General features: G+C 33.5%; 2 protein-coding genes across 2 annotated transcripts; both read left to right on the top strand.

Moving 5' to 3' along the window:
• Window positions 1–4320: 4320 nt before the first annotated feature.
• Window positions 4321–5256, top strand: LOC148120687 (olfactory receptor 4F3/4F16/4F29-like). The gene has a single exon (XM_087910883.1). It carries the CDS (start codon window positions 4321–4323, stop codon window positions 5254–5256), a length of 936 nt encoding a protein of 311 aa, XP_087767009.1.
• An 8905-nt stretch (window positions 5257–14161) lies between these two features.
• LOC125416788 (olfactory receptor 4K3-like) lies at window positions 14162–15079 on the top strand. The gene has a single exon (XM_048459955.3). It carries the CDS (start codon window positions 14162–14164, stop codon window positions 15077–15079), a length of 918 nt encoding a protein of 305 aa, XP_048315912.2.
• Window positions 15080–20273: the final 5194 nt, after the last annotated feature.

The raw sequence follows: 20273 nt of genomic DNA, 5'->3' as shown, positions 1-20273 counted from the left end.
AAAAAGGAAGACACCAGTTGATTATCCCAAAGGAAGCAGAGAAGAAACCAAATCAAGATCAGTAAGCTAACAAGAAGAGGGTCAGACCCATTGGAACAACTAGAGGATGATCTTTAATCTATTAAGCTTTCTGTAGGTTTTGAGGTTTGCTCCAGGTTCCCAGCTGTTGTACGAGTTGGCATGGCTGTGGTGATGTAACAGTCTTTTGAGTCACTTTTGTTCCTCTAAGTAACCCCTAACCAACCTCACATAAACACACACACACACACACACACACACACACACACACTGAAAAAATGATTTAATACACTGAATACCAATGTTTTAAGAAAATAGATTTATTTTAAAGAGCTTCTATTTTCTCATTATAGTGGAATGGATCATGACTTCAAAAAAGGATCTCAAGGAATAACTTTTACTATGATGGAAGTCAAAGCAAATGATCAAAGAAGTCAAGAAAAGGTTTTGGAAGACTATGAAACCCCACTTAGGTATAAATATTAAATAAATATTTAAGAGTACACTGTATTACATATATATGTAATATATATAAATATAAATATTTTATTTATATATTTATAAATATATAAATATATATTTAAAATGGGTATTAAAATAATTTAATAAAAACAAAACAAGTATTAGCAGTTATTTTAATAAGTTCAATAACTCAGTATACATCAGATATCAAAATTAAGAAAATATCACCACAGCCTCATAATGATTCCTCATCAAATATAACAGTCAATTTTTCAATAATTTCTTCTGCATCTGTTAATAGCTGACTCTTGGGAAAAGCAATATTCATAGAAGGCATCGTTCATATAGAAAATTTATAACATAGATATTGAACAGTATTCCCAGCTGTATTAATTGGTTGTTTCCCTGTTGATAAGTACCTGTGTATCATTTGTTGTAATGATGAGTGGTGAATTAGAAAATGAATAACTCTCCCTGTGTTTCTCATTCCTTACAATTGCTGAGTGTGGAATCCATGCCTGCTTGGGTAGGTACAGCATCATTTTCTAACCTTCTAGTGTCATCTTGTACCCCTTGTTCTGTGTTTTTGTTTTTCGTAATCTACTTCTTTCTGTCTTTATCTTTTTGCCAGCACACTTCTCTCAAGTTCTTTTGTATCCTTTGGCTTCTTTCCTCACAGTGGAAACTAAATTGGAAGGAATTAAAATATTCTTCAAAGAGATAATATTTTAAATTAATATGTGTAGTATTTTGACTCTTTTTCTCCTTTCATTCTAAATATAAAAGCATAAAATAAAAAACAATGTCTTATATATCTCAGAAATTAAATTATTGTTGACAATCTAAAAAGGTATAGAATAGTTTCCTATATATTACCAAATTTTATGATGGATGAAACTTATCTAGTACTTATGCTCTGTTAGGTATTGATAATTTCAAATATCTATGTATATATATATATATTCTATACATTAACTTAGATACATATTTTCTCATTTGAAAAATACCATAATAATAGAAGAACTCACACTTGGAAGAATAAATTGAAATAGTTATTAGTTCCAACTATAGGAGACTGTCACAATAACTTAGTGGGTAAGAGGCCTTTCACAAATTGTGTATGTACTTTTATATTGATTTGAAATGTCTTTGCAGCAATTGATTTATATTTTTAATAAAATTGCCATTGTTTTAATAGAAGTTTAGGGCACATTCTAAACCATTGAACAATAATATTTTCTTTCCTGCTCTACCACTCCTTATATATTTAAACAAATTGCCTGCTATCCACTATTTTTCAGGAATTTTGAAGTTTATACACAAATTATTCTACTCGGAAATGATAGTTTCATGAGTCTGATCTTGCTTTATTACTTTACTTTTAGTTCTCATTTTATATAGAGTATCAAATATATAAAAATAATAATTTAATATAATGTACACACTATGCTCTTTTATGACTTAATTTGGACAGAGACTATTAAAGTCTTCTTATGTTTACTTAAATTGTCTTGACATAATATTCCTTTTTTTCTTAATTTTTGAGGTAGTCCTGTAATTTGAAAATTGATTACTGAAATTCAGATCTTGTCTTTCAGATTGCATTCTCTGAATTAGATTCTTTTCTATTTCAAGATATACTGTTGATTTATAACTCTAATTAGCATTTCTTTACTTTTTAGCTTTAATATTTCACTTAAAATCCAAAGTTGACATTTAAAAATTACATTTAAATCATATCGAGTAAATTAATTCTAAATGCTTCATTTTGTCATTAACATAAATCTATAAATTGGTTTAAAAAATTAGAAACTCATTGTTATATTCATGTCTTGTAACCATAGTGGAAAAGTCCTCTGAAATATTATGACATTTCACCTAAGATTTATTCAAAGGCTGCAGAATTTCAAATAGTTTCCAAATAAATACACCCAAGAGTTAGGTTGAAAAAAAATCACATTGATCTTGATCAATAGATAGAGAGCTCTACAAGCATCCTGTAGAATGATTTAAACACAGGAAGAAAAAAGAAAATACTATTATTCATTTTAATCAAGATAAAATATCTAGAGAAATAGAGGCAAAAATGACCTTGGTAATCTAGAGAAAGGAATTGGTTAGATAATTATTTGGAAATAAATATAGGAAATGCAAAACAACTTGTCCATATAAAATTTTGGTTCTGAAGTAAAGTAAATATTACGTTATTTAATCTAACACACCTCTGCTCACATTCTGAGAAAGTACTATTTCTGTTGATGACAAATGGAAAAACACATAACTGATAGATGTCAGAAAGCCAAATGTAGAAATGTATAGCAAAAAGACCATGATAAAGATAATGTAATTCTGCAATAATGCCAAAGAAATTATGCTTAATATGATTATTACATAAGATATTGAGAGATAGAGCTATTTTCTGTAAAACACACTGAATAAAGGAAAGTATCATAGTATAATTAATAAATTAAATGATGGCATTACAAAGGAGAAGTTGGAATGAACAGGCTACTTAGTGTAAAGAATTCCAGGGTCTCACTGTTTGTTTGTTTCCTTGCTTTGGATTTCAAGACAAGGGCTTCAGTAGCCAAAGATAGATTAAAACTCACTATCTATCCCTAAATAATTTCAATTGGTGATCTTTTGACGTTGCCCACTCCCAAATGCATACATACCTATCATCTAGATATAACAGTAAAAGAAAAAAAAAGTAAACAAAGCAGAACCATCAATATAAAAAGAAGTCACTAGTCAGTAGATTAAGGAAAATAAAGATGGAATAAATTTTAGTCAATTAATTGTACTTGAACAAGAGTCTACCTTATAATTAAAGGATCTGTCCTTGTAAAGAAAGAATGATAATTAGGAGCATGGATTATCATATCTTTAGCTTTGGATACAAGTCCTAACTCTGACACTTCATTCCTCTTAATGTCAGTGTCTCTGTGTATAAAATGGATCTAATAAAACAAACTTAAAATTGTGTGAACCTTATATTAAATAAAGTGATAAGCATCGAGCCTCTCCCAGAATAAATGTGTAATACAACTTATGCATAAATGTTGCCATTAATAATCATAGTTGACTTCCAGATTTACATTCTGTTATTGTAGAAAGTAATACATGAATGCTCCAAGCCTGTATTACTGTGAGTAGATACTGAAATGTGAATGACCTCAATCTGTGTGTCTGTCTCTCACAGAAAACTGTTTAATAAAAGCACACATGACAGGTACATCAGACAAAATGCTTAGAAAATATTGATATTCACAATACAGTAACAAAGGTGGGTAGGAATACTTTGTACGTCATTGCAAAGTATTAATGTGAAAATAAAAATATTGTCTCCTGAGTGGGAGGATTCATTTACAGAAGAGTCATGGGAGCATAAAGGCAATTTTGAAAGTCAAAGCAAAACAAAACAGAACAAACATACCTGGTTCTTAAAAAAACAAAACAATGAAAGTAGACCATTTTTAACCATTTAGTATGTTAGCAACTTTCCTGTATTTAATAATTTTCTATATTAAAGGAGGTCATTATTTATCCCAGAAGCCTATGGTTCTTATACCTTAGCATCATGTGCACCACAACTAAAGAAATCAGCTGAATTATACTGCTAGTTTTCATCTCTTTTTTGTTATTATCTTCCAAGCTCTTTATATGTGATATCCTGATCATTATATTTTTCCCAAATGTTATTCATGTATCTACTATTGTGATCAGTACAGTAAAAAGAATAAATAATTATAATCAATGATAAGACAGATAATCCACAGATGACAACTTGATCATTTTCTATCAACAGGTACTTTGAAATACTCTCCTCTGTTGCAGTCAATGGATCAAACAAACGACACCGTAGTTTTTGAGTTTGTGTTGGTGGGACTCTCTGGTTCCTGGAAAACTACAATTTTTCTCATATCCACTTTTTCTTTGCTCTATTTAAGCATTGTCTTGGGAAATCTTCTTATTGTCTTTTTGGTAATTACTGACTCCCACTTACAGTCTCCTATGTACTTTCTTCTGGCCAACCTGTCCCTCATTGATGTTGGACTTTCTTCTACCACGGTTCCCAAGATGATCTCAGATCTTCTGAAAGAACGCAAAGTAATTTCTTTCCATAGTTGTATGACTCAGGCCTGTTTTATACACATTATGGGAGGAGGGGAGATGGTGCTACTTATAGCCATGGCATTTGACAGGTACACAGCCATCTGTAAGCCACTACACTACTTGAGAATCATGAGCCCTAAATTATGCATTTTATTTGTAGTCACTAGCTGGGTCACTGGTGTGGTCCATGCCCTGGCCCAGTTCTCTTTTGTTATAAATCTGCCTTTTTGTGGTCCTAACAAAGTAGACAGTTTTTGCTGTGACTTTCCTCGGATTGTACAACTAGCATGTGCTGATGAAGACAAGTTTGAGCTTGTTGTTGCTGCCAACAGTGGCTTCATAAGCATGGGGACATTCTTCCTGCTTCTCCTCTCCTATGCTTTCATTTTGATCACTGTATGGAAAAGGTCTTCAGGGGATTTATCAAAGGCACTTGTTACTCTGTCAGCACACATCACAGTGGTTGTTCTTTTTTTTACTCCATGCATGTTTATATATGTGTGGCCTTTCCCCACATCATCAATTGACAAATACCTGTTTATTGTTGACTTTGCCATCACACCTGCCCTGAATCCTGTCATCTATACACTTAGGAACAAAGATATAATGGTAGCAATCAAAAGATCATGCAAAGTGACTGGTTTTGACAAATATTGCTGACTAATCCAGTATGGGAACTCTAAAAGTGTATGTCCAAATATACATTGGAAAATTTCACTGAGGAACATGCTCACTAACCTTGCCAATTGCACATCACCTACCTCATAGCCTATATCCCTTTCGAAAAACCATTAATGCCTTGCTTCTGTTCCTTTGAAAAACAAGAATATATTAGTATGTACTTCTTTTCAAAAAGCACTATAGATAGATAAATGTTGGTTTTTTCCTACTTTTGTGATAATCTGAAAACAACAAAGAACAGAATGTCATCCTATAATATTAAAAATTAACTCAAAATTTGGGTAAATAAATGTATAATCACAATAAATGATTCCATATTTAATTCTACTGTCTTAAATTATTTAGGCTCTTTTGGTTGGGTTGTCTTAAAAAGTCAACAGAGTTTACATTTGAATATAAACAGTTTATTTAGAAGAGGTTTCATGGTCATCAATGGGAAATTAACACATTAGTAGCTTTTACTGACTCTTCCCAAAAGTTGGCTATTTTTTTGCTGTAATTTAGTGTGGTTTCAATTATAATATAATATTTCTAGTGTGGTTCGTTATTTTGTTAATGCACATTATTTCTTTGATATGTCCTATCTGTTTCCTAGAAAATTTTCTATGTGTACCTTAGAAAGCCTGGAAGAGTCATCAAGTAGGGTTGATGGTTAATACACTAAAAACTATCACGTAAATTGACAATAACCATCTAAAGGTTATGTAACTTATAGAACTACACGTCAAAATTTTCCACTTTAATTATGTGTTAGAGTAAAAATAGGTAAAGAAAGTTATTAATACAATATAGTATGGTTTAACCCCAAGTGCAGAGAGAAGAAACCTTAAACACAAAGGGAATATAAAATTTGACTATGAAAACCAATGTCATGATGACATAATTCCTTATTACTTATCAGATATTTATAACTTCTCAGATATGTATCAAAAATGATACACCATTTTAGTGTAAAAATTTGTAAAAAGTAATTCTTAGATTGTTGGTACAAATAACAACTTGTAAGTCAATGTTGATATTAATCTAGAACATTTCAACACTCTAGAGATTAAAGAATAAATATCATGTGTTTCATGATCAGCATGCAAAGTGATTACTGTGTCGATATTTGTTGACTGAGCTTTCTGTCCTGCCTGGTCCCCTAGCCGTTTAGTCCCAAGAAAATTGCACGGAGGTCTACATTAGTTATAAACTGATGTTTAAAATGTTTACTAGGTAAAGGCATATATATGATACACATGTGATGGATGAAATACTATTACATATAAAACAAATAGGTGTATCATATAGTATATATAAAATAAGTCCTATGCCATGATGCTAAGACTTTACAAAGAGGGATATAATGCCATTGGTTAATGTGGAAAACATAATGCTAAGTGTAATGTCTGGAAAAAATATAATATGTGCTCTAAATCATATACAAAGTTTTAAGTAGTTGAATAGAAAGGAAAAAGGAAAATAATAGAGCTGTGGTCATCAATTGTAGATCAGAGAAAAATAGATTTCTAAGTTCATAGTTATAGGTGGTTAATAATTCTAGAAAATTAATTTAGTGAATTAAAACAACAAGTAGTAAGTTGGTATATAACTGTAAACAATTAACTGTTAAATATGTTCTTTCACAGTATCTGCGTAAGTTGATAGAGTCTGATGACAATACTTGGCATCTTAGGTTCTTCCTACTTCTATCACCCCGTGCAAATGCACAGGTGTCCATTTCTGCATTTATGTATCTTATTTTACTTACTGATGCACTGGTATTAACCACGTCATCTTTGTGTTCACGTTTTTGTAATTATCTCTGATGAATTGTGAGTTCATCAGTGAATCACAACCAGAAAATATGTCTAGTCTTGCCCAATACCATCAGGAGCATACACTTTAGGAAGGAGGTTTAGGACTACATAACCTACCCATGGATCTACAATTGACTATTAACTATTATTACCTTCATGTCACAGTAGGCAGCCATGAAATTATAATTGTGTTGGTATCATGACAACAAAATAGCATTTCATATCACTTCTCACTTTTTCAGAGTTTTTTTTTCTGTCCTCTTCTTATTGTATAAGTGATTTGAAACATACACGTTACAAGTTTTCCCCAGCCCACACACATAACAACAGAACACCTTGAGGACTTCTTGCAAAACTATATAGTTTTAGGGTAAAATAAGTACTTATTCATGTGGTTTTTAATAACATAACTTTAATTAAATTTTAGAAATTCAATTAAATTTCTTCTAAGTAAAGTGTCTTTCAAGAAGATGTACAATGGAAAGTGATGATATGCTTCCTCAGGTATTGGAGTTGAAGCCAAACAGAGGATCTGAGTTCAATCTCTAAAACCTATCCAGTAGAAGGAGAAACTAACTTCTACTAGTTGATCTTGGAGGTGGTTAAAATTAAGAAATTTTAGCATCTCAGAAGAGACTTCAAACTTTTAAACTCTGTTGAGATTGTAGAAGACTTTGGGACTGAAGTTGGAATAAGTGTCTTTTTCATTATCATATTGTCAGATTATATAGCACCCAGGTATTGGAATATGGTGGTTTGAATGAAAAATATCTACTATAGATAGTCTCACATATTTTAATGTTTGACTTGTAGTTAGTTGAACTATTCATAAAATATCGGAAGATATGGCCTATTTGGAGGAGCTATATCACTAGGAGAAAGCTTTGAGCTTCAATGGCCAAGTCATTCCCACTTAACCTTCTCTCTCTTTCTCATACCTATCGGTGACATGCCTGCTCTAGCACTGCTTCAACATTATTTTGCCTGTCTATGGTCAAGCTTCCTGCCATAATAGCAATGGACTCTAATGCTATCAAAGTGGAAGCCCCCAAAATAGTTGTTTCCCATTACACATTGTTTTGGTCATAGGTATTTTGTCATGGCAGTAGAAGCAACTAAGAAAATTAGAATTGGAAGAGGTTGTGTTTTATCTAAACATACCATATATCAGCTATACAGCCATATTTTATAAGTACCATATTTGGTAAGATAAACTTTCTATAGGAATTCCTACAGTCAGTAGCCATTAAGATACCCACCTACTTGAGTTGAGCCTCTTATACTGTAAATGCCAAAGTAAAGCACAAGGTCATTCTCTCTTCTGGCAGCAGGATTCAGTCACTGTTCCCCGTTTTAGCAGAGAACTTTGATCTGTGAGTTTACTCCTAAATAAATAACCTTTTACCAGTGAGTAGTACTCTAATGTGTATATATTCCACACCTTCTTTATCCATCCTTCCATTGAGGGGCATCTAGGTTGTTTCCAGGTTCTGGCTATTACAAATAATGCTTTTATGAACATAGTTGAACAAATTCTTTTGTAGTATGATTGGGCATCTCTTGGGTATATTCCCAAGAGTGGTATTGCTGTATCCTGAGGTAGGTTGATCCTGAATTTTCTGAGAAACCGCCACACTGATTTCCAAAGTGGTTGCACACGTTTACATTCCCACACACACATTAGAGTACTACTTAGCGTTAAAAAAAGTAACATCCTGAATTTTGCATATAAATGGATGAAAATAGAAAAGACCATCCTAAGTGAGGTAACTCAGATCCACAAAGATGTATATGGTATGTACCCACTCATAAGTAGATTCTAGCCATAAATAAAAGACATTGAGGCTATAATTTGTGATCCTAGAGAAGCTAAATAAGAAGGTGAACCCAAAGAAACACAGATAGTTATCCTCCTGGATATTGGAGGTAGACAAGATTGCCAGACAAAATTGGGAGCTTAGGGGTGGGAGTTGGGTAGAGATAAGGGGAGATGGGGAGAGTGAAGAGAGAAGGGGAGGATGGGGAGACCTTGGTGGAATGGGATGACTGAGATGGAAGAAGGGTGAATATTGGAGCAGAGAAGTAGATATTTTAATTAAGGGAACTATTTTAGGGTTGGCAAGAGACTTGACTCTAGAAGGGTTATCAGGTGTCCAAGGAGATGTCCCCAGCTTATTCCTTGGGCAGCTGAGGAGAGGGCGCCTGAACTGGCCTTATTCTATAGCCGCACTGATGAATATCTTGCATATCACCATAGAACCTTCATCTGGTGATGGATGGATATAGAGACAGAGACCCATATTGGCGCATTGGACTGAGCTCCCAAGGTACAAATGAAGAGCAGAAGGAGGGCGAACATAAGCAAGGAAGTCAGGACCACGAAGGGTGTGCCCACCCCCTGAGATGGTGGGGCTGATCTAATGGGAGCTCATCAAGGCCAGCTGAACTGGAACTGATGGAGCATGTGATCAGACCGGACTTCTGAATGTGGCTGACAATGAGGGCTGACTGAGAAGTCAAAGACAATGGCACTGAGTTTTGATTCTACTGCATGTACTGCTTTGTGGAACCCTAGTCTGTTTGGATGCTCACCTTCCTAGACCTGGATGGAGCAGGGAGGACCTTGGATTTTCCACAGAGCAGGGAACCCTGACTGCTCTTTGGACTGGAGAGGGAGGGGGAGGGGGAAGTGGAAGGAAAGTGGGAGGAGGTGAAAATTTTTAATAAAAAAAATAAAACGAAAAAAATAACCTTTTATTATACTGAATTCTGAGCTAGTGTGAGATTTTCTTTAAGCATCTGTCTTCAATAACTAATATATCTAAATCAGGTACAAGGAAAATTGACTTCTTATGAGTCATATATTTTATCTTGTATTATGAAAAACCCGTTTCCAAGTGCAATAATGTAGGAATGTGAAACTCAAAGTAATCCATCAAAGAGTTCCAAAATGGGTTTATCTGTTTAATAAAATATTTTGGGAGACTGAGAAAAACAGCCTAAGTAAACAATATAAATAAATAGTTAAGAGTGTGTCATAGTATGCAATAATTCCTCCAACAATCTAAAAAACAACTAACACCAGAATCCAGTGAACATACAGCAGGAAACTAAAACACCCTAATCCAGAAGAAGTAGAAGAAATCGACTTTAAATGTAACATTATGAAAGTGATAGAGTCCCTTAAACAGAATGTGAAAAACTTCCTTAAATAAATGGATGATAAAAATAACAAAAAGTTTGAAGAAATGAATAAATCCCTCAAAGATACCCTAGGAAACCAAGAAAAAACAATCAAACAGATAATGGAAACAGTTCAAGACTTGAAAAGTGAAATGGAGGCAATGAAGAAAACACAAACCGAGGGATGGCTGGATATGGAAAATCTGGGTAAACGAACAGGAACTACAGAGACAAGTATAACCAACAGAATGCAAGAGATAGAAGAAAGAACCTCAGATGCTGAAGACAGTATAGAGAAAATAAACGCACTGATCAAAGAAAGCAGCATATCCAACAAATTCTCATCACAAAACATGCAGAAAATCTGGTACACCATAAAAAGACCAAACCTAAGAATAATAGGGGTAGAAGAAGGAGAAGAATTACAACTCCAAGGCCCCAAAAATATATTCAACAAAATTATAGAAGAAAACTTTCCCAACCTAAAGAAGGATATTCCTATGAAGGTACAAGAAGCATACAGAACACCAAATAGATTGAATCAAAAAAAAAAATCCCCTTGCCATATAATAATCAAAACACAAAACATATAGAATAAAGAAAGAATATTAAGAGCAAAGGAAATTTGTCAAGTAACTTATAAAGGTAAACCTATCAGACTTACACCTGACTTCTCTATGGAAACCATGAAAGCCAGAAGGTCTTGGATAGATGTGCTGCAGAAACTAAGAGACCATGGATGCAAGCCCAAACTACTATACCCAGCCAAGCTTTTGTTCATCATCAATAGAGAAAACAAGACATTCCAGGATTAAAACAAATTTAAACAATACGTAGTCACAAATCCAGTCTTACAGAAAGCAATAGAAGAAAAATCACAACCCAACAATGCCCACAATAACTCAGACAGAAATCTTATAGATACCAAAATCAAAATTTCAAAGTGTTAGCAATAAAGCAACAATAAATAACAACAAATTCTGAAATAATGTCAATAAAATAAACTTGAAAATGAATTTTGCCTAGACTATTGAGAATTATAATTATTTCCCTAAAATTGAAGAATATAAAGAGTTATATATAAGGGTTTGGGGGTTATTACAATATAACAAAAATATATTAGAGTGTAGGAAATAAAAATACTTTGGAGAAACAACTATAATATCAGATTTATTATATAAAAGATTAAAGCATATTTGGGGTTTATAATTACTTTGTTTATAAAACTGCTTTTCATGTATAATAATGTTTCTCTACAGAACTACATATAGAGTTAAAAATAAAATAGTTTTTAAATGTATGAACTAAAAACTATATTTAATGAAATAGAATTATGTGATGAAAATCAAAAGGAGATTTTAAATTCTTTAAGCACATAGTTTCTTTATAAAGTACCAATATGCAATTTTACCATAGATGTGTCTATTAAAACATAGAATTGTTCACCTTAAGTATATAGAATTAAATGATTTTGAAAATAAATACCAAATTGCACAATCTAAATAAGATTATTTGCCTGATTAAAGGTGTGGTAGTGATTGATCTTAAGGTATCAAAAGAGAATGAGAAAGAAAAAAATGCTTTTTTGCATTTCCAGATGTGGAGATAATTGTCTAAATGGATACATGAGCTGAAAAACTGCAGACATATTTTCCATCTTTTTCAAAGAGTTATTACATTTATTAATGTGGAAGCATTGTCACGAGTGTAGGCATGTTCATACATGAAACGGCACATGTGTGGTTAGAAGACAGCTGAGGGCTTCTAACCCTCTACCCTGTTGATACTTATGGTTAACTTAGGTCATCAGGCTCCGCAAGAAGTGACTTTAACTGCTATGGCATGTCAATGTCCCAAGTGATTTGCCTTTTGAATTGTAAGTTGTCATAACACAAACAAAATTTTAATTCATATTTACAAAATATTTCTAAAATTAAAGAATAAATTTTCTTTATCATCTTGCTCTTAGAGTCAATTCAAGATAAGTTAGAGGTTAGGGATCCCTAAAGACTATGGAAGCTTTCCAATTTCATGGTCCTATTTAAAGCGCAGAATGGGAAACTTTCCAAGGCAGACAAGACTTTTGTCAGTGTATATAAACCACACTGAGGTGAAAAAATTCACCAACATTGGCCATAAAAGGAAAAAAATGATGTAAGAGTATTTCAGGGAAAATAAGATGAACTATCATCCAAAAGGGAAGATTAGTGTTACAAATTGATTCAGATAGCCTGAGTACCTGGCAAATTGACTGTTGTACGTTCAGTTTTCATCACAACTACTCATTTAAGGTTTGTTTGCTTGTTTGTTTGTTTTAGTAGCACATCTTTTAAATCCTTCATAAGTTTACATGAGTCTTGCATTTGTAGTTTTTAACTGTTGTGCTTGATGAAAATTTTGTAGCTTTCCTTTCCAACTAGTTCTTGGAACATTTGGAATCATAAAATAGTTTTGTATGTTTACATCTAATGATCTCTTAGGATAATGTTAAAAGTTCCAAGTCTCCCAACTCAGAAAAACTTTGTACTCAGGAAACTAAACTTATTCTAATGTTATCTGATTACCATTTAAATTTTAGATTCTCTGATTTTTCAAGATACAGGCAATACATTAGTGAAGTAGTTGTTAGAAATTACAATGACACAGGTTAGAGGAACTATTATTCACTAAGAGTTCACCAAATTAAAAAAAGTGTTTGAAAACACCAATGATATTCAAAGAGTTAAGTATGTCCAATTCTCATGAAAATAAACTTAACTTTATGTAATCCTTACCATTTTTGCTACTTCAGTTGATTATTTTTACTTTTGTTATTTGTAATTTAATAGTGCCTTGTTTTACAAATGTCATTAATTTTCTTAGACACAAAATTGAAATTTCTACTATTTATTTCATAATCTAGAACTGATATTGGGAAATTGTGAATCAGAGACCTCATTTGGTATTACAGTTTTACTAGTGTATAGAACTGATGGACACAGGAAATCAATAAACATTATTATTACTCACATATATTGTTTCAAGTACTTAACAGGGAAATCACAAAATATACCCTAACTTGTTAATGTTTTAACCTTCAGATTTCAAACCTAAAAGTAGCAAAAGTATGGACATTAAAATTATGAAAGAAAACTCATGAGAAATAAATAAAGGGAGAGTGTCAAGGAAGGAAAGAAGTTTAGAAAATTGAAGAGATGAAATAGAAAAGTAGAGAAGCACAGAAAGCCGCTTGCATGCTTAAAATATTGTATGAAATCTCATCACTTACAGTTGAAAGTAAACTCCTTTAGTCCTAGCAATACATGATTGTTCAGAGATACAGTTCAATGAATAAGTCCAAATACAAGTAAGACATAATGCTAAATGCATCTTTAGCATGTGGATTGACAATTTATTTGATGAACCAGTTTTCTCACAAATTTTAATAGACTGTATTCAATTCTATGTCTTCAGACAGTCAAAAATAGTCTTGTGCCTTGGAGTTTTGTGTTTATGTTTAAAATATGTCAGTGGTTTCTCTGTATTTTGACAGTCAAGTGAAGAGGCTTTAAATATAGCTCAGATATTAATTGAATAAAGTAACCTCTGATTCCATGTCAAAGGGGTAGTTTTAACAATTGGGAAATGTAAGAGGAATATTTGATACTGATATTTTTAAAGAATACTCATTTGCATGCCTGTTCATTAACTTTCAGATGTGGAAAGCTTTTCCTACATTTAGGAAAATTCCTCAATTAGAAAAAATATACAAAAAACAATTTATTTAAATATGACTTAATGCAGTGCTAGGATATAATTTGTGTTCTTTGCTTTTTACTTTACTCTGAACATTAAGATATTGTTTCTATTTCAGGAATTCTTAGGCTCTGTCTCTCTCAATCCATTGGAGCACAGTGTACTAAATGGAAGAAGCAAACCACTCTATGGTGTCTGAGTTTATTTTTCAGGGACTTTGTAACTCAAGAGAACTTCAGATCTTCCTTCTGTTGCCATTTTCCACCCTCTACCTGATGACTGTGATAGGGAACCTCTTTGTGGTGATATTAATCATCACTGATCATCACCTCCATTCTCCCATGTACTTTCTGTTAGCCAATCTCTCGTTTACTGACTTTTGCCTCTCCTCAGTTACTGCCCCCAAAATGATCACAGATCTTGTAAAAGAAAATAAAACCATTTCTTTTGGGGGCTGCATGTGCCAGATCCTCTTTGTACATTTCTTTGTTGGGGGAGAGATGGTGCTTCTTGTAACAATGGCTTATGACCGCTATGTGGCCATCTGCAGGCCACTCCACTACACCAGCATCATGGACAGACAGAAGTGCATCTGGCTGGTTGTGATATCATGGATCATTGGATTTGTGCACGGCATTAGTCAACTGATTCTGATTTTGGAGCTTCCTTTTTGTGGGCCAAGAGTGATAGACAGCTTTTTCTGTGATATTCCTTTGGTGATGAAATTAGTCTGCATGAATACTGATACTCTGGGAATTGTGATGAATGCTGAGAGTGGTGTTGTAGCAACAACTTGTTTCATTTTCTTGATGATATCTTACACTTACCTTCTGTTAACTGTTCAGCTTCACTCTAAAGATGGTTCATCAAAGGCAGTCTCTACCTGTACCTCGCATATCATAGTAGTTGTGCTATTTTTTGGTCCTGTTATTTTCATCTATCTGTGGCCAGTCAACATCACGTGGGTGGATAAGTTTCTTGCTGTATTTTACTCAGTCATCACACCTCTCCTGAATCCAGCCATTTATACACTGAGAAATAGAGATATTAAAAATGGCATAAAGAAGCTGATAAGTCACTTGTGAGTTTTTGAATAATTTTTAGGCATCTTACATTATTAGAAAATTTATTGTGTATATACCATTTTACACAAATTTTAATGGAAATTTCTTCATAAAATAACTTATTTCTGTACTCTATAACTTGTAATTAGTATATGGTTATGAAAAATAACCATTATAAGAATATGTTCAAAATTGTAATTCTTGTAGTTTTACCACTTAGAATGAGCAATAGTCTGCACAATGTACTTACATATATTGAATAGTAGAAGATGATGATAAAGTTCCAAAAATAATGAGAGCATGTTATCGCATATTATGTGTGCTTCCAAAGTTGTGCAAGGCACTTTAATTAGATTGTTAGTAATAAAAACTCTTTGAATTATTTATGTTTTGCCACTTCTTAAAATAACATTATACATCAATCTTAATTCTATCTTTTTAAAAGAACAGATTGAAGTTATTTGTGAAAATTAATTGAAATCAAAATTCTAAACAAGTCTACATCATCATGATAACTGCCTCTTATTGATATAATATTTGGTAGTTTTCAAGTCAGTTTATTCATATGAATTCAGAATTTTCTTGCATTTTATTCTTTAGCTCAAAGGACAACCTGTTTATAATATTGATCATGATATTATATATAATTAAATAACATAACTGTCAAGGTCCAGTAGATAAACATTATCTGCACTTGATAATATGATATTTATAATAATTCATATTATTTACCATTATATGTAGTGTGTCATTTGCTGGATAAACTATACATGTTGAGAATAACTTGAAATCTAGTTGATTTCTAAACAGATCTGAAAATCAGAACTTCTTGCATATCATTCCATTAATTCTTAAGCTAAGGTTTAAAATCAACCTGTAGGTATATTCTAATAAGTCAGAGGTTTTCATAACATGAATTACCTAGCAAAACCCCAAAAATGCCTGTATCATGTTTTCTCAAAATAATATGATTACAGATAAGCATTGGTCATATATGGCCACAGACTTTGATGTGTACATATGTACAGATTCTAGATTCTTTTTCAGAAAAGAAAAGTATCTCTAGTTTGTATATAGATTTAACTCCCAACAATTTTGTCTCCATATTTTTAATTAATTATGCTCTTTGACAATATCTGTGATAAGTTGATTATATCTGAAACAGTCCCTCAGCTCTTATATCCCTTCTATACTTATTATCCCTGTCCCTCAGTCACACAAACCACAGGAGTGACTTTCTTTTATTCTGCTTTTTCTTCTTTGGAGGGTAAGTGTTTTTTTTTTATTACTTATATAGTTGCATTATCATAAGAGAACTTCCAAAGTTGAGCAATTTGGGACAAGAAAGTGGTGACATGGACTGCAGTAGTCATTTGCTTAGTGTTTTCAATTTACTCAATTTCTCTTCAGCTTCATTTAGTCCCTTTGTTTTATTTTAACTACTTTATAAGCTTGTATTCATTGTAGAAGATCCCACTTTTTAGCATGAAATCTTTCATCCACGGACACCATGAACTTCCATCATACTCTTCCCACACTGCCCTCTCTGTCCCTCTTCTCTTCTCCCCTTTGGTACCTTTCCGCATCCATCCCAAATAGTACTACTTCTACTTTTATGCTTTTTTTTAAAAATTAGATTTAAAAAAATCTGTTTATCTCTCAGAATCTAATCACTTTCACACAACATGATAAACTTTACTTGTATCAGCTTTTATGAAAATGACATTAATTTTGTTCTTTTGTGGCTAAATAAAACACTATTGTATATATATTCACAATTCTTCATCCATCTCTTGGTAGATTGCTAGGCTGATATTTCCTTATTCTTTCATCACACCATTGAAGCCTTTTTCTTAAACTATTAATATTTAAGCTGTTAATGAAAGTGATGGTTTAATAAGAACAGGCTCATAGATTTGAAGGCTTGGTCACCAGAGAGTGACATATTTGAAAGGATTAGTGACTTTCAACATTCATATATTTTTATTTAGCTTTTGATCCATAACTATTTAAGTGTCCATTGTTTGCAGCTATCCCTGGGGCACTATGATCTCTTCAGTAGGTGGTCTCGACTGAAGAAAATGTTTGACACTGTCCCAGGATCATCAGTAGCTCACAGTTCATCAAGGAGATGTAACAATACATAGATATTCTCTGATCTTTGACTATTGATGATTTCCTTCTGTGGCACCCAGGATAGGAGGCTTTGGTACTATGACTGCATTAACTATGCCAAGCCTACAAGGTTACATTTCACAGTTCTTGCATTTTTTCTGATCCTTTTCTCATTCTTTCTCAGGACGATTTTATAAGTCATGCTAAGTCTACAGACTTTACCTGCCCACAGTCATATTATAACAAGAGAAACACCTTAAGGATTCTTTGAAAAACTATACAATTAAACTATAAAATGACCTCTGATTGTCTGTATAGTTTCTAAGAATATAAATTTTAACAATTATTTCAATGGCATTTCTTGTATGTAATGTGTGTTTCAAGAAGGGCAATGGAGGCCAGTGAGGTAGCTCTGCAGGTAAAAAGGTTTCCTGTCAAACCAGAGTTAAATCCCCAGAAACCTACATGGTGGAAGTAGAGTTATCACTCCCATGAGATTTGAACATCAACAAATATTCCCATACATGCACACATGAAATAATTAAATAAATGTTGAAGGTAGCCAAAGCAGCACGTCTGATCCTAGCCACGTATGCTTAACAGCTTAAAGCAGTGATAAAAAAAACAAGTATAGATACACAATTGAGACAGATTTGGACAAAAATAAACCTCTAGACAAGTCATAATATGTTTTAAAAATGTATGTAGGCTTAAGAAAAAAGGAAAATGGGTATAGGCAGTGATAGAAAAAATGTTTTCAAAAGTAAAGCAAGGTCTTTAAAGAGACAGTAAAGTAATATAAAAGTGTACAGAAAGTTATAGATTAAAACAGTAAAGATAATAAATAAATAGTAAAAAGTAATAGAGTAATAAATATAAGCCTTATTAACATGGAATATGCAAATATTACTTTTACTGTCTCTTTAAAGACTTTGTTACTATAACTACATTCAAAAGCTAAACTGAGTGCATGGAAAAAGAAAGTGGAGTCAGGTAGATACCAGTCACCCAAAAAGGAAACAAAGCATGTTGGAAATGAGGTAATGCCACAGACATGTGGCAATACCAATACATAGATTAATAGAGATGGCTTAGTTTAAGTTGTAAGAGCAATCTAGAAAGACACCTGAGCCATTGGTCAAACAATGTTGTAATTAATATAGTTTCTGTGTGATTATTGAGGTCTGGGCATCTAGGAAATGAAAGTCAGTCTCCATTTACAGTAATTTTTGTTTGTAACCAAATAAAAGTTACACACACACACACAGTATTAGGCAATTAGTAGAGATATTAGCCACCTGACAGTCCCACTAATATATTATAATTATGTCTTGATTATATTACTTTCTTTTGTTGTGTTACTACAAACACTATTTGAAACTGTCATCACACTGAAACATGGATTTAAGTCAACTTGAATCTGTGGTTCAGGGCCATGGTCACTCATATTTGGTCCCAGAATAGACTATTTTTCCTTCTATTGAGATAAAAATGTATTTTGGCATAAACACTATATACATTATTATGCTAAGTCCAGATGGAATTAGACATCACATTTAAAGCATTTTTATATGCAGTATGATAAATAACTTTAGAAAACTAGTATTTTAAACATTATTGCTTTGAATAACATTTTTATTGTTTCATTTGGAATTTCACATCATGCATCACAATCCTGCTCACTCTCAGTCTTTCCATATCCTCCCCTAAACCTTGCAGCATCCCTCACAAAAGAACCCCCCCCCAAACAAAGCAATTAAAAACAGAACAAAGGAAGAAAATCAACTCTCTCTTTCATCTTTCTAATGCCTCTTCATTTATCCTAGTGTCACTGGATGCTGCGGTGTGTCACACAGCATGCCCTATTGTCCAACCAGGCCAAGCCACAAAATGTTCATTGCAAAGAGTCACGGGTCCGGTGGAAGAACTGTGGCACACCATGGTCACTGGACCTTCATCCAAACTCTTTCAGTTATCCTCTTGTTGCCCCAAGTCATGGGAATCCTATGGTTAACTTTGCATATGATCAGTCTCTTCACATGCTCCAAAAGGATATAGATGGGATATATATTAGGCTGGGCCAACTTAGTGTGCAGAATGTGGTAGTGGAAGGTAGCTGAATCAAGTGGGAAACTGGGACCACATCCCCTCAACAAGGAACAGAGAGAGCTCTTCTAGGCCCATGCCAGGGTGAGGGGTGTGGCAATCACTCCAGAATGAAGGGGGCAACTCTCCCATTGGCAGGGGGATCAGGTCTCCTGCTGCAAGAGGCAGGACCAGCTACTCCAGAGCCATTGAGGGATGGGAACAGCTCAACATGACTTTTAGTTTTAAATGTGCATGATTCCTTTGATCCCTTGTGGGAACACAATCCATTCGCAAACATCACAGACCCCAGGTGCAGCAGAACCACAGACCCAAACATGGCCCTTGGAAGCAGATTTAATTAACACAATTTCTGTATGGTTGTTTCAGGGCTAAGCTAGCTGAGAGGTTGGGACGAACAAGCAGCTTCTCCCTGTGACACATGTTCATAGCAGCATTATTTGTATTAGCCAGAACCTGGAAACAACCAAGATACCCCTCAACCAAAGAATGGATAAAGAAAATGTGGTGCATTTACATATAAGAGTACTACTCAGGGGTAAAAAAATAATGACATCTTGAATTTTTCATGCAAGTGGATAGAATTAGAAAACACTTTCCTGAGTGAGGTAACCCAGACCCAAAAAGGTGAATATGGTATGTCTTCATTCGTAAGTGGATACTAGCTGTAAAGAAAGGATACTGAGCCTATAATTAATGATCCTAAAGAAGCTAAGTAATAAGATGGACCCAAAGAAAAACATACATAGATCCACTTGGAAATTTGAAACAGACATGAGCTCCTGACAAAATTCGGAGCATGGGGGTGGGTGGAGAAGGAAGGATGGAAGAAGAAAAGGAAGGGAGAGGGGGCGGGGGGAGGAGAACTTGAGGGAATGGGATAGACATGATGGTGGAATGACAGATGTCTGCTGCCATCTTTCCTGCTGTAATAGAAATGAACTCTAATCTTTTGAAACTTAATGCACATAAAATGACTGTGTTCTTTTACACA

This window comes from Myodes glareolus, chromosome 10 (assembly GCF_982192425.1).
Source record: "Myodes glareolus chromosome 10, mMyoGla1.1, whole genome shotgun sequence".
NCBI classification, from domain to species: Eukaryota; Metazoa; Chordata; class Mammalia; order Rodentia; family Cricetidae; genus Myodes; species Myodes glareolus.
The sequence above is the reverse complement of the archived record's forward strand: the minus strand, read 5'-3'. Positions and strand labels throughout refer to the sequence as shown.

Excerpts from the sequence above, each read along its gene's own strand:
- LOC148120687 (XM_087910883.1), top strand. The coding sequence starts at position 4,321 with ATGGATCAAACAAACGACACCGTAGTTTTTGAGTTTGTGTTGGTGGGA.
- LOC125416788 (XM_048459955.3), top strand. The coding sequence starts at position 14,162 with ATGGAAGAAGCAAACCACTCTATGGTGTCTGAGTTTATTTTTCAGGGA.